The following is a 15,062-nucleotide window of genomic DNA, read 5'->3' as shown; positions in this document are numbered from 1 at the left end:
TAAATATCAACATAAAAACATGATGCAAAATGGACGTGTCAATGTGCCGGTTGATTTTTGTGGCGGTGCAGATTGAGCGGCCGATGTAGGGTGGTGCAAATTGAACGGCCGATGTAGATGTGGAGGACGGTGTCGCAGTGGAGAAGTAGAGACAGTGGATCGAGGTCTTAGGAGGAAGCTCTCACTCGAGGAGTAGGACGCGCCTGCGCCCACGGTGGGTAGGTGGAAGCTCCTCGAGGGAGGCGCGCCGGAGGATCTGTTGGTGTGAGGGAGATGGCAATGACGACGTGGAAGGCTGTCTCGGCGGCTGACACTCCTCCCGATGATGGCTACATGTGCCCATCGCCTTTGTCTGGCTGTGCTCCATGGCATTCTCGGTGCATGATACATCCATTTTGCATCATGTTTTTATGTTGATATTTACTGCATTATGGACTGTTATTCCGGTTTATGATACAATTCTTATACCTTTTCTCTCTTATTTTGCAAGTTTCACATGAAGAGGGAGATCGCCGGCAACTGGAATTCTGGACATGAAAGGGCTACATCGAAGGCACCTTTTCTGAACATCTCCAAATGAGCTGAAAATTGAGAATTATTTTGGAATATATTAAAATTGTTGGCGAAAGAAATAACAGAGGGGGACCCACTAGGCAGCCACAAGCCTAGGGGCACGCCCCACCCCTTGCCCCCCCCCCCAGCTTGTGGCGCCCCTGGCAGGTCCCCGGGGCCCATCTTCTCCTATATAATGCCATTTGCCCTAGAAAAAAATCAGAGGGAAGGTTTCGGGACGAAACGCCACCCTCTCGAGGCGGGACCTGGGCAGGAGCACTTTTGCTCTCCGGCGGAGCGATTCCGCCGGGGAAACTTCCCTGAGGGGGGAATCGAAGCTATCGTCATCACCAACGATCCTCTCATCATGGGAGGACCAATCTTCATCAACATCTTCACCAGCACCATCTCATCTCAAACCCTAGCTCTTCTCTTGTATTCAATCTTTGTCTCTAAATCTCAGATTGGTACTTGTGGGTTGCTGTAGTTTTGATTGCACCTTGTAGTTGATGCTAGTTGGTTTATTTGGTGGAAGATTATATTTACAGATCCATTATGCTATTCAATACCCCTCTGATCTTGAGCATGAATATGTTTTGTGAGTAGTTGCGTTTGTTCTTGAGGACATGGGAGAAGTCCTGTCATAAGTAATTATGTGAATTTGGTATTCGTTCGATTTTTTGATGATATGTATGTTGTTGTTTCCTTTAGTGGTTTTATGTGAATGTCGATTACATGACACTTCATCATGTTTGGGCCTAAGGGAATGCATTATGGAGTAGTTATTAGATTGCTAGAGTGACATAAACTTAAACCCTAGTTTATGCGCTATTCCGTAAGGGGTTGATTTGGATCCATGTGTTTCATGCTATGGTTAGATTTATCTTAATTCTTCTTCCATAGTTGCGGATGCTTGCAAGATGGGGTAATCATAAGTGGGAGGCTTGTTCAAGTAAGAACAACACCCAAGCACCGGTCCACCCACATATCAAATTACCAAAGTAACGAATGCGATTCAAACACACATGATGAAAGTGACTAGATAAAATTCCCATGTGTCCTAAAGAACACTTTGCTTATTATAAAAGACCGTTTCGGCCAGTCCTTTGCTACAAACAGGATTGGGCTACCTTGCTGCACCTTTGTTACCGTTACTACTATTTGCTTGTTACAAATTACCTTGCTATCAAATTATCTGTTACATACAATTTCAGTGCCTGCAGGCAATACCTTGCTGAAAACCACTTGTCATTTCCTTCCGCTCCTCGTTGGGTTCGACACTCTTACTTATTGAAAGGACCGCGATTGATCCCATATAATTGTGGGTCATCGGTGCGCTCCTCATACGGTAAGGCCGAGCCATCAGTCGTGCCCCTCGCATTGCTGCTCACGCTCAATGTCTAGGGAAGAGGGTGGTGGTGGTGGTGGTGTGAGGGGGATGGGGAATGGGGAATGGGGCGAGCAGTAGCAGCGGCAAGCTCGGCGATGAGAAAGGAAGGGGGCGTGGTGACTAGGGTAAGAGAGAAAAGAGAGGGGCACGACGGGGATAGTGGATAGGGTTTCACTCAATCGAGCGCGCTCTTCTCCTTATGTGCAGCCAAGCCATTCACGGGACGCCACACAAGTGCCTCGACGTGAAATCCCACAAATACCCTCGACGATCAATCAAAACTACATGCGGTGGCCCGACACCCACGCCCATTCAAACCAACATAGGACACACCCGCTTCCACAGTCTATGACAACGGCAGCCCACCCCGCCTGGGTCCTGCCTATCATGGAGAGGTAGGAAGGCGGAACGCGTGAAAAATGACGGATGAAAGAGATGCACTATTCATTGGTTTTCACATCAGACCTGATCAGACGGCCTAGATTCGTTTGGAAGCCCAATCGAACGGCCCAGAGAGCACATGCCGTGCGAAGGCTTCATTTTATCTCAGAATCTGACAATGGGATGGTATTTTGGCATCTGTCGGAGATGCTAATCTAACAATGGGATGTGGAGACGCTATAATACTGTTTTTGAGTGACGTATTTTGCATCATCAATCATCTGTTGGAGATGCTATCTTTTTTTAGAAAACTTCTAATCTATTCATCTTCAACCATGACAGTACAACGAACAAAATAATAATAATTATTACATTCAGATCTGTAGACCATCTAGCGACGATACAAGCACTAAAGCGAGTCGAAGACGCGCCGCCGTCATCGCTCCTCTCTTGCCGGAATTGGGCACAACTTATTGCAGTAGACAGTCGGGAAGTCATCGTGCTAAGCCCCATAGGACCAGCACATCAGAACAGCAGCCGCCAGCGATGAAGAATAACGTAGATCAAAAGGATCCAACCCGGATACACACAAACATAGACCAACAACAATCAAATCCGAGCAAATCCACTGAGGATAGATCTGCCGAAAACACGCATCCACACACCCACCAACAATGCAAGATGCATCACCGAAACGGGGGCTAGGCGGCGAGGCCTTTATTCCATCTTCAGGGAGCCGCCGCCGTCTCGCCTTCCTGAATAGGACACAAACCCTAACAAATCTCAAATGAATGACTAACAACGGAGCCCTCCTGTCGGCCCTTGTCAGGATCCACCGCGCCCCATGACCCTAGGACCACTAAAGACGAGGCAGACCTGCGGCGGAGCCAGAGAGAGGCACAAACCCTAGCTTTTCTTGGAGGAGGAGGAGGCGGCGGTTGCATTGGAGATGCTATCTGAGGAGGCCGGTCAACAATTCCTGCTTCGGGATATTTCTTGGGCTGACTTTCAGCCAGGGCGTCTAGAAGATCACACCTTTGACGTCGGGCAGCAGCTATTAATTTACTGCAAGGAAAAGAAAAGTCAATCTGGAGCGAGAATTGCTTGGCATGTTGTTTGAACACACAACTATCTGCAAAACGGCTGATAACAACCCACAATCATCGTTTCTACACGGGATCCCGAGACCGTGTGGTGCCGAGCAAACTTTTGTACGGAGGACGGAAGACGCGGTGCTCGTGATGGAACGCGGATCTTTCGATCCATGAACGGACGAACGAAGCCGCGTACGTACGCAGGGCGGTAGACCCGTCAGCGCGGCCACCCACACCCACCGCGTGCGCGTGCCCGAGCGCGCAGGCAGGCAGGTAGCCCCACGACGGACGGAATTCTCATGCCGCCGGGTTGGGTTGGGTTGGGTTGGGCCGAGCCGTGACCCAGAAACGTGGACTTGCTGGAGGCGGGTCACATGGTCAACCGGTCAGTGCGTTCGTCGGACCACCCTCGATCGTCGCTGCCCCCAAAAACGAACAAAAGCGACGCGCTCCGCCACAGCCGAGACCCGGTAAAACTTCCGCCTGCTCTGCTCTGCTCTCCTCCCCCCCTCCTCGCCCCCGCCTACCTCCTCGGCTTGGCTTGTCCACCACACCACCACGAGGCGTCGGTGGTGGCGGCGCCGCAAAACATTCGGTTGGCTCGCCCCGGTGGGAACTGCCGGCAGCTCCACCCATCTGCTTCCGCCGCACCTACCAGCGCATCGTCTGCTCCTCGACCAGGTTGGCTACTGCCCCTTCGGGCTTACCGGGTTGCGGAAAGTCTAGCTGATGATTAGTGTCGCCGTACAAATTTACAAGCTAGGGTTTGAGCTTCCCTGCGTGTTCCCCTCCGTCGACTGCCGCGATCCGGTGGAGTAGCCCCGTGTGTGTGTTTTGTTTGCTCAATCGTGCTGAGATGGTTGATTTCGTCCCCTCGACAGCTCCGGGCGCAGATTAGAACTGGCTTCTGATAAAGGTCTCGGGTAGGCCACGGGATTCGGCGCATGGGGAGCTCCGCCAGCTGCCTCTGGAGCGGCTCCAAGTCGGGGCCAGGTCCAAATGGTCCAGCGGCCGCGGCTGCGTCTCCTCGTTCTGGTACGTTTCATTTGGTTCCATTCGTGTGCTAATGATTAATTGATAATCCTGCTTAAAGCTTTCCAACATTTTAGTCTTCCAATTTTAAGAACATACTTGCTGTTTGACATGAAAAGAGTGGGGGATTTGCTGCAAACTGTCCTATGTACCCATGTTATTTCCAACCACTTTATGGTATCTCCTTACTAGTTGCTCCAATTATTCAAGTGTTGCAAATGGACTGAATGATGAGAAATTTAGGGTGCCTTCCCTAGTTAGTGCCTTGATTAAAGTCAATTTTAACAATGGGACTGAAGCACAAAGACTTCCATTAATACAAACCACAGAACACTATGAATTCTAACAGCAAACTGGTGTGCCTTAATGTTTTGTAACAGGGAAAAAAATCTAGATGTTTGTCGGCTTTTTCATACATATGATAGTGCTATTGGTATGATGTTTCTCTTGAAGACAAGGCTTGGCCCAAAATACCAAAACATTGCAGCAACATAAATGCTTTTATGAGTATAATCGTAAGTTCACGCAAAATAATACACCAGACTGAACCAGCCTTTTGTGTTCTGCATTTCTTTCATGCTACCTGTGTCATCTGCAACTCACGCTTAAATGAAACATTTCCTACACTAGAGGTTGTGTGATCCATCAAAACTATACCATGACACACATCTGGCAATATCATAAGCAAGAAGAAAGATCAATTTTTCTATCTCTGTTTCTTGAACTAGTAAGCCGAGGTTTTGGTATGTCTAATCATCTAACTGAGAGGATCTTGGTCATAACCATGGCACCCTCAAATCCTCAACCATAATATTTACTATTATATGTTCCAGTGCATTTTTGCTCGGCCTTTCCTTTTTAACTGCCAATGATGATGTCAACTCTGAAAAAAAGTTCAGGCCATGTATTATCAAGATCCGGACGAAATATACAAGTCTTCTCCCTAAAAGAGTTGAAATCTGCCACACGGAATTTTCATATGACGAACTGCATTGGCCGTGGGGGCTTTGGACCGGTTTATAAGGTGAATCATTGGATCGTATTGCTGCCTTCTTACTTTATATGTCATATGTTATCACTGCTCCTTAGTCATACTTTACTGCCAATGTTCTCTTTTGGAAGAATGAATAACAGTGGTTCTCCTTCACTTAGGGAGACCTGAGAGATGGCACCCAAGTTGCAATTAAAAGGCTTTCAGCTGAATCAAAGCAAGGAACTAATGAGTTCTTGACAGAGATCGATGTCATATCAAATGTCAGGCACCCCAACCTTGTAAAGCTCATTGGTTGCTGTGTCGAAGGGAATAACAGATTATTGGTGTATGAATATGCGGAGAACAACAGTTTGTCAAATGCTTTGCTTGGTAAGTTTAAGACTGGAATTTTACTTGCACAAAGTCTGACCTGTGTATTAACTTTCATAATCCTGTGCATTACCTTGTGATCAGGACCAAAGAGTAGATGTATCCCTTTGAACTGGCAAACAAGAGCTGCCATTTGTACTGGAACTGCTTCTGGTCTTGCATTTCTTCACGAGGAAGCACAACCACGCATAGTCCACCGTGATATCAAGGCTAGCAACATCTTACTTGATAAGACGCTGGCTCCTAAAATTGGAGATTTTGGACTGGCCAAGCTTTTCCCTGATGCCATCACTCACATTAGCACGCGTGTTGCGGGAACCATGTCAGTCCTCTCTATATCTTTTGGTGTATTTACTTGCTTTTACAGTGCGAGTTATGTGTATTTATGTAGATTTTCTCCGGAACAGATATCGTGCAGTACTTACTTTTACGATGAAAGGAAAAATATTTCAATCAGCTGCCTTCAGTTACTTTTCTCCCAGTTGAACCAATTGACTGTTGTGATGCTGTCGAGACTATTAGTTGTATTTTGCTTTTTCCGTAACGACAAACTTCTATTGACATTTACGGATATGATCTCTCCTGCAGGGGTTACTTGGCTCCAGAGTATGCACTATTGGGACAGTTAACCAAGAAAGCAGACATATATAGTTTCGGGGTGCTGCTTCTTGAAGTTATAAGTGGTGAAAGCAGCAGCAAATCGACTTGGGGGGAAGATATGCATGTCCTTGTGGAATGGGTAATTCACCTTTGCCTCTCCTTTCTCCATAGGATGCAAATACCATGCTTGTATGAACTCTTGATAGCTGCAGCATCATAAATCTGCGCACAGAGAGTCCTAGATTTCCCCATGGTAGACTCGCATCACATATTGGTGATGGTGATCGTATTTTTTCTTTTGCATAATTGACTTGGACTGAACTGCAGACATGGAAGCTGCGAGAAGAAGAGAGGCTTTTGGAAATTGTAGATCCAGACGTGGAAGAATACCCAGAGGAGCAAGTACTTCGTTTCATCAAGGTGGCACTTCTGTGTACCCAAGCAACAGCACAGCAGAGGCCATCCATGAAGCAGGTGGTCCATATGCTAGCTCATGAAACAGAAATCGATCTTCAAAACGCCGTCCCACCGGGTGTGCTGAAAGAACCCCGTCGTAAAATGGGTAGTTTGGGGGATTTGGCTCTGGACACGTCCTCGAGTCAGAGCACCAGAGCCAACGTGGCTGGCTCCTGCACCACACAGACCAGAGACATGAACAGCTGTAATTTTAGCACAACGGAGGTTTCACCTAGGTGATGTGGTGGACCAATTTGCAAACTTGTTTGCCACCTCCATCAGAGTGCCATGAGGTTTTGATGCGTCGAGTGCTGACGAGGTTTTTGTTGAAATGGAAAATTGCACATAATGTACTTGAAGCCTTGATTCAGGAGATAGACAGGATGCTGAGGGGAGTAGCTGCGAGTTGCTGCTGTACAGAATGCACACTTCACTTCAAAGTTTAACACATGTTATTCTTTAGTGCTTGGTGTAGAGACGCGTTGCACGAGCATTATGTCGTTGGAGCTTCTCAACATAGAGGAGCCCAATTGGAGCTAAATGTTTTCTCACGGGATCTTTGAATGACAGTTCACATGTCAGGAAAGAAAAAATCTTCTGTTCCAAACGGAGTTATTCCCTCCGTTCACAAATATAAGATGCTTCTATCTTTTTTCTGAATTAGATGCATATAGAGACGTTTTAGTGTGTTTGTTCACCCGTTTCTGTCCGTTTGTAGTCTATATTAAAATATTCAAAACATCTTATATTTGTGACGAAGGGAGTACTGAGAACGAAATTATAAATATGACATGACAATACCAACAAAGATATATTGTCAACATTATAAATATGACAATACCAACAAAGATATATTGTCAACGCCAAATGATTTTGACATTGCAAGATCTGTAACCTTAATGAAGTACAGTACTTCAAATGTCAATATGACAATATATGAATCCAATGCGTGTGTGTGTAAAAAAATTAGTTATTTCATCTATATATTTGAATTCGGTGCAAGTATTATTATTTTTAAGGGTAAATTCGGTGCAAGTAGAATGAATGTGCTAGGTTGAAAATATAGGTGATGTATACTAACATAACTACACCCTACATAGGATTGTAGGCAGTAGCCTATTTGATTCATAGCTTTGTAGGAACACAAAATGTAGTAGGAATACGTGTAAGCCATGAAGTACATGTTTGGCTCGTAGAATTCTGAGTAGAAAAGAGGTGGTGGGTATGTCTTACCATTTTAGAATGTTTCAGAATTCCTTTTGATTCTTAAAAAAAATACTCCATTGGCTAATTACGTTGAATCAAATGTAGCTAAAGTGAAAATCCTTTAAGAACAGGATGCTTGTGTTTTGCCAATGGGATTCCTTTGGATGAGGGCTTAACTGTTTGTAAGCAAAGTTTAAATTATCCAATAAGACACACTATATATGCTTCCAAACAAAACTCTAGACAAAGCAAACATTGACCTTTCCGATGAGCAAAATACATCTTATTATAGCTCAGATTTATTCATTTCAAAGGACAACAAAACGTTATTGCTTTTTTTCCCCAATATGAACTCGGTGAAGAAACGATGAACAACTTTTCAACATGAACTGGGTGAAGAATGATGAACAACTAACAAAAATAATTTAATAGACACTCTATTCTTTGTCTACAAAAGCCGACTCTGCAAGATCAATTGCCCGAGCTAGGGCAGCCGCCTTATTCTCACATTCTTTTTGCTCATCGTCTGGGATACTATCAGCAACAATGCCCGCACCAGCCTGAAGATGAGCAACCCACTCTCGGCGCCTATCTGAGCTTTTGTATGAGTACATCGTATTGTGGCTTGGAGCTGTTGAGAACACAATGGTGCGGAGAGCAAGAGCGATAAGCATGTCACCATCAAATGATATCCCTCCTAAGCCACCACTGTATGGTCCTCGTCTTGTGACTTCCAACTGATCTATTAGTTCCATGGCTTTTACCTGGTTATGTCAAACAAACTTTTAGAGCATAGCAATTTATTTAGAATAGAAAGGCGCATTGATTGCTAAAAAGATGTCAGTGGCTATAGCTGACTATTGTATGAAGAAAGGATCTAAGCAATTCAATTGGAGTTTACAGCATAGAGTACCATAATTGTAGTCTGGATTTTTTTAATGCAGTGATCTAGTATGTATCAAGAATCCAGACAAACCATATGGCTAATATTTCGAAAATGCAAACTAACAATATCTACTGAGAAGATACAAAATGATATACATCGATTATAAAATTCTTCACGGTGCAAACAGGGAATAAAGTTGTCAGAGAAGTGCTTGACAAAAATAGATACTGGTTAAGTTGGAGAGTATGTCCATATAAGAAGGTTGGAAGCAAGAGTTAACCTTTGGTGCCCCACTGACTGTTCCAACAGGCAATGCTGCTCGCAGTGCATCCCAGCTTTCGAGACGATCATCTAACTCTCCACTGACCTGCATAGTGTTCAAAGTGAAATTACATTGGTGTTCGACATAACTGCAGAAAGCAATAATCCCTTGCCAATCACCATACACGCCTACTTTAGTTTTATTAGAAATTCTAAAATGACAAACCAAATCCTTATCTAGTGACAATTTCAATATGGGCTACATACGGATGTCTATAGACGTATTTTAGAGTGTAGATTCACTCATTTTGCTTCGTATATAGTTTGCATTGGAATTTTTAAAAAGCCTTATATTTAGGAACAGAGGGAGTATAACATATAAAGATGTCATATACAGTGAATATCAGTTATTCACAGTGCGAGATTTATTTGATCTGTGAACTCTTTATTTTCTTTAATATACCATGATGGAAAAAGAAGACTAACGAATGGCAAAACCCACATGTGTAGAAATATAAGCAACGAAATGAATTAGAAACAAAACGACTAGCTTATTTTGGTAACATAAAAAATGTAATTTTAGTTGTCATATACTGAATTTATGCAAATTCTATTGTTAATGTGATAACCAAGAATAACTAGAGGAACTAACTGCAACTGTAAACTCCCGGTGTAAAATGGATGTGCCATATGAATCATAGATCACACAACACGAGTTTACCGTGGAGCTGATGTGCATGACATGGGAGTACCGCTCGATGTTCATCAACTTCTCCACCTTTACAGACCCAGATTTGGATACCTGTCAAGTCCATGCACTCATAAGAAAATTTTGTGATATTGCAGTGGTAGTAGGGCTAACACATTCCCTTTGTAAGTCCTGGAGAATGGATATAATTGCAGCATAATAAAGCTATCAAATTTAGTCCTTGACTAGGTAAAAAGTTAAAAAGATTGCCTCGGAATGTAGAGTAAGCAAAAGGAATACATACCTTGCCTACATCATTCCTTCCCAAGTCTACAAGCATAATGTGTTCAGCACATTGCTTTTGATCACTTAATAGCTGTTCCTCTTGCAATTTATCTTCATGCTCTGTCTTGCCCCTTCGGGTAGTCCCAGCAAGTGGCCGGTTAATAACCTTTCCCTGTGTTTTTTACGGTGTAGATTAGTAAGGACAATGATGCCATCTGATTAATAGCAATAAATGAGTCCACATACCTTCTCGACTTTTGTAAGAATTTCAGGACTAGATGCTACCAGGATACAACCTCTTGCCTAAAGATGATAAAAGACATTATTAAAACTTCAAAAGCAAAACAGTGCTTATACAATGTTCCAATGGTACACAATACACATTGACAACATCAATAATTTCTTGTAATCAGATAAAAAAAACATATACCCAAAAGATCTTGTAAATTTACCTGCACATATGCCATGTATGGGCTTGGGTTGACAATTCGTAAAGCTCGGTAAACCTCAAATGGAGTGGCATAAGTTCGCCTCTCAAAACGCTGGCTTAAAACAATCTGGAAAATATTACCGGCCAGAATATGCTCCTTAGCCTGCATAACAGCACTCTTGTACTCATCACTTGTCATGGTCGATTTGTTCAAGGGAGTACCAAACTGCCGAGTATGCAGCTTCACAAATCCTGGAGAGAGCTTGGGGCTGGGGTAGAAATTAAATTGATATACAGGTTGTAAGCACCAAACAAAAATTAGCAAAATATTATATTTAAGGAAATGACACAGCATATCTTACACATTTGCATTGTGAACTTTAGAAAGCAACCGCTTCAACCGGGACCTGCCATCTTTGTATGCTTCCTCGGTGGATGCATGCCGGTCCACACTTACCCAATGGATGACATATACTTTCTGCAACGAGCACAGAGCCACAGAATTTGAAATGAATACAAGCTTTCCATTAATTAAAATGAGGAACAAGTAAATGTTATTTTGACTCATAAGTTGCAACCTACTAAACATGGAACAACAAGAATGATGTAATTTCACTTGATGCGGTAATGAGCTAAAGAAATGACAGGCTTGCACTATTTAGTTTAGTTCTTAACAGGCTTGCACTATTTAGTTTAGTTCTTACTATGGTCAATGGTGTACCAATACCATGCACTACTATCGATTTGCTTCCTTGAAAAGAGATGCATAAACTGACAGTGATGAACCAAATATATCAGATAACGTGAAAGAAGTATGAAGAACAGTAGCCGTCCCTGGCAACAACAAATCAGAACTTTGTTCAAGATGACATGCTAGAAATGGATAGTGAGGAATTAAGCACCTTCTCAACATTGTCGAAGACAAGAACATCATCGTAAAGCCCCAAGTGAACATCAGGAAGGTTCCTATCATCGTGGGGAGCACCAGAGAAAGGTATCTTCTTCTTTTCGACATAGCGGACTGTATCATAGGAAAAGAACCCAACCCATCCACCTATCACAAACAAGGGGGGGAAATGCAATTATTCCCATTTCAACATCAGGCAACACCATATATTTCTCTTATGTTTTAGTTGATTTTGATCGCTCACCGCTGAAGGCCTCAGGGAGCTGGTCGATCTCCTGCGGGTGCCATCCCTCCATTATGCTCCTGGGAACCTGCATAGGATCATCCATGATCTTCTCCGTCACCTCGGCCTTCTCGTGGTCCATGATGGTGACCTTGTTCTCCTTGGCCACGACCTCCATCACCGGGTGGGCTCCCACCATGCTGTAACGACCCTTCAATCCATTCCAGTTCCACAAAGTTATTGCAAGGATAAGAATCGATAAGGGAGTAGATTAGGGAGGAGGGACGTACAACGTTGGTGGTCCCCTCGAGCCCCTGCTCGACGGACTCGAAGAGGAAGCTGGGGGTGTCCATGTCGTCCTCGGGAACGAGGCAGCGGTAGGCGAGCACGGGGGTGAGGTGGTCTGACACGATGCACTCCCACACGGGCACCAGGTTGCCCTTGCCGGTCCCCCGCGCCGCCGCCTCGAAGAAGCGCCTCCGGTCCTCCTCCTCCGCCTTCGCGGCGGCGCTCCCATTGATCACCGGCGTCGCGCTCGCCCTCGCGCTCGCCGACGAGCACCTCAGGCCGCTGCTCCCCATCCTGCTGCTCCTCCTCCCTCCGGCCGCCACCGCCCTCGATCTGCCCGCCGCCGCAGCCGCGGGCGGGGCGGGGTGGGCGGCGAGGCGCGAGGGCGAGAACGTGGCGGCGGCTAGGGATTCCATTGCGGATTGAATTGCCCCTTCCACTCCCTGCTCAACAACGGTCTGGCACTACTCTGTCAGATTTCGCGCTCGGAGAAAGAGATTGGGAGGGCGCGTATATATACGAGATGTCCAGATGGGAAGCTGCAATCCGGTTGAGTTTAGCAGCAGGTGAGGTGTGTGTGTGTTTTGACTCTTCTGATGGGGGGAGAGGATGACCACGCAGGAGACGATTTACGGCGGCTAAATTAGGCACGTCGATAAGTTTTGTTGATTGGATTGGCAGGTAAAGGTAAATACTGAAACTACTAATGAGCCAAAAAAATAAATTGGAAACTACTTACGAAAAGTAACTACTGCCCAAGTTTTGTTGATTGGATTGGCAGGTAAATATTGAAACTTACTAATAAGCCAAAAAAATAAATTGGAAACTACTTACGAAAAGTAATTATTGCCCAAGTTTTGTTGATTGGATTGGCAGGTAAATATTGAAACTACTAATAAGCCAAAATAAATAAATTGGAAACTACTTACGAAAAGTAACTATTGCCCAAACTACTTACAAGCAATGGAGTAATTGTTTTGGCAGTGCTAAGCAAATAAAATTTCAGGAATGTTAAGAATCTAAGTCGGATCAATTCAAACGGGGTTGTTTGGTTTGAGACTAAGGTTGACTAAGGTTGCCACATCTAAGATTAGGCAAGTTTGACCAACTTGAGTAGGTGCTTGGTTCAAGCCACACCTTAGGGCATCTCCAGCCATTGGCCCCCAGAAGGGGCAAAAAATCGCCTCCTGGGGGCGCACCGGCGCTAAACCGCGCACTGGGGGCGTGATGCCCCCCAGTCGCGGCCCCCCACGGGTTTTTAAAATGTTTAAATTCGGCGCAAACACAACGCAAACACGGGCGAGTTCGTTCAAATTTAAACATATTTTACAAAAAAAAAACTACCGCGGGCTACCCCGCCGTCTCCCTCGTCGCCCGCCCACGCGGTTCTACATGCCGAGGAGGTTGTAGAACCGCGTGTAGTCACCGCCGTCGTCGTCGTCGTCGCCCCCGCCGACGCCTCCGCCATCCCTGCTGCATCCCTCCCCCGGTTGGCGCGGCGGGTTGGACGGTCCGGGGGCATCGTCGTCATCGTCGCTGTCGAGGACCACGACGCCGTGCTCGTCCTCGCGCCCACGCTTGCGGGCGGCGATCTCCTCCAGGGCTCGGCACTGCCGGACCATCTCGTCGCGGAGGTAGTCGTCCCGCGCCCACCGCAGGGCGTCCTCGTCGGAGAAGCCACGCCGGGCTACCTCCTCGTACTCCGCGGGGAGGCCGGGCTCCGGCTTGGGCTCGACGAGGACGAAGCGGACGGTGGGGGAGGCGTTGCCGCCGATGCAGACGCCGGAGCGGCGGGTGCGCGCGCTGACAAGCGTGCCCTGGGGCTCCGGCTTGACGGGGCGGAGGTGGAGGCAGGGGGAGCCGCCGGACGAGGAGGAGGACCCCCCCGGTCTCCATGCGCCTCGGGGTCCAGGAGCTTCCCCGGCGGCGTGGGAAGGACGGGGGAGCGGGGTACTCGAGGCGCGGCGTGTTGCCGCCCTCGATGTACTCGAGGACGGCCTCCAACGTGCGCCCGGGCACGCCCCACCACCGACGCCGGCCGACGGCGTTGAGCCTGCCGGAGGGCTCGACGCCGTTGGTGGCCTCGAACTGCTCGGCGTGACGGCGGCGGAAATAAGGCTTCCAGAGCAGGCTGTCGGGGACATACCGTGGCCCCTCCCTCGCCGCACGCGGCAGGGACGAGCGGATGCGTGCGATCTCCGCACGTCGCGCCGCGCCGGTGGGTATCGGGGGCACCGGCACACCGCCGGCGCTGATCCTCCACGCCCCGGGCACCCGCATGTCCGGCGGGACCGGGTACTCGGCCTCGAAAAGGAGGCGAGCCTCGTTCTCGTGAAGATGGCGGTGGCGAAGCCGTTCGCCGCCGCGCCGTCGCCTGGGAAGCGCTCGGCCATGGGTGTGATGAACTGGAGACGGCGAGAGAGAGGAGAGGGAGGAACGACGACGGCGAGAGAGTGCGAGTCGCCGAGTGCGCTGGGGCGCGTCTTATATAGGCCGAGGCACCGCCCGTGTGCGAGCCGCCGTGAGTACGCGTGGCGGGCGAGGGACGCGCGTCATCCGGTCTTCACTGCGCCGCCCGTGAGGCATCAATGGCGCAGGCTGACCGGCGCGGCAGCACGGCAGCTTTGGCATTGATTCGCCGCGGGAAATGAGGCGATGAGGACGACGAAGGGGCGAGAAGAGGGTAGAGTCGCTGACGCGGCGGGCCCGCGGCTGTTTCGCGTCAAAACAGTTCGTCGCGACGCCCCCGGGCGCCCCCCAGCGCGCCGGGTTCGACCTGGGTCTGCCGGCGCTGTTTTCGGCTCAAGCCGGCGAAAATCGGGCTCCTGGGGCGCGACTGGACCGATTTTTCGGCGCCGGCGCAAAAAAAAACGCCTGGAGAGGCCTTCCTGGGGGCGCGGCTGGAGATGTCCTTAGGCAAGATTCCCTTAAGCTTGCCAACTTGTGACTCTTATTTTAAAGAATTAACTTTAGACAAGTATGGTAATATTGTATGGTAAAATATGACATGATTAGGCCTA

The 15,062-nt window shown here is 47.4% G+C and overlaps 2 protein-coding genes across 3 annotated transcripts; one reads left to right on the top strand and one right to left on the bottom strand.

Moving 5' to 3' along the window:
* Window positions 1-3,873: 3,873 nt before the first annotated feature.
* On the top strand, window positions 3,874-7,330 carry LOC125552228 (Protein kinase superfamily protein). Of its 2 annotated transcripts, XM_048715715.2 has the most exons (7): window positions 3,874-4,098; window positions 4,299-4,452; window positions 5,349-5,473; window positions 5,602-5,812; window positions 5,897-6,134; window positions 6,401-6,551; window positions 6,740-7,330. In XM_048715715.2, exons 2-7 carry the CDS (start codon window positions 4,362-4,364, stop codon window positions 7,106-7,108), a joined length of 1,185 nt encoding a protein of 394 aa, XP_048571672.2. In that variant the 5' UTR covers window positions 3,874-4,098; window positions 4,299-4,361; the 3' UTR covers window positions 7,109-7,330. The 2 variants fall into 2 exon arrangements, with proteins under 2 accessions (XP_048571672.2, XP_087374762.1); XM_087518636.1 differs by lacking the exon at window positions 3,874-4,098 and having other exon boundaries at window positions 4,312-4,452; window positions 5,344-5,473.
* A 999-nt stretch (window positions 7,331-8,329) lies between these two features.
* On the bottom strand, window positions 8,330-12,620 carry LOC125552229 (anthranilate synthase alpha subunit 2, chloroplastic). Its single transcript, XM_048715716.2, has 10 exons — window positions 12,045-12,620; window positions 11,776-11,965; window positions 11,527-11,678; window positions 10,987-11,102; window positions 10,647-10,893; window positions 10,441-10,497; window positions 10,214-10,366; window positions 9,943-10,023; window positions 9,241-9,327; window positions 8,330-8,838 (listed from the first exon to the last, which is right to left on the bottom strand). The coding sequence occupies exons 1-10, from the start codon at window positions 12,456-12,458 to the stop codon at window positions 8,512-8,514; spliced, it is 1,824 nt and encodes a 607-aa protein (XP_048571673.2). The 5' UTR covers window positions 12,459-12,620; the 3' UTR covers window positions 8,330-8,511.
* Window positions 12,621-15,062: the final 2,442 nt, after the last annotated feature.

This window comes from Triticum urartu, chromosome 4A (genome assembly GCF_056163025.1).
Source record: "Triticum urartu cultivar PI428250 chromosome 4A, HENAU_Tu73, whole genome shotgun sequence".
NCBI classification, from domain to species: Eukaryota; Viridiplantae; Streptophyta; class Magnoliopsida; order Poales; family Poaceae; genus Triticum; species Triticum urartu.
Note: the sequence above shows the minus strand (reverse complement) of the source record. Positions and strands in the feature narration are given on the sequence as shown.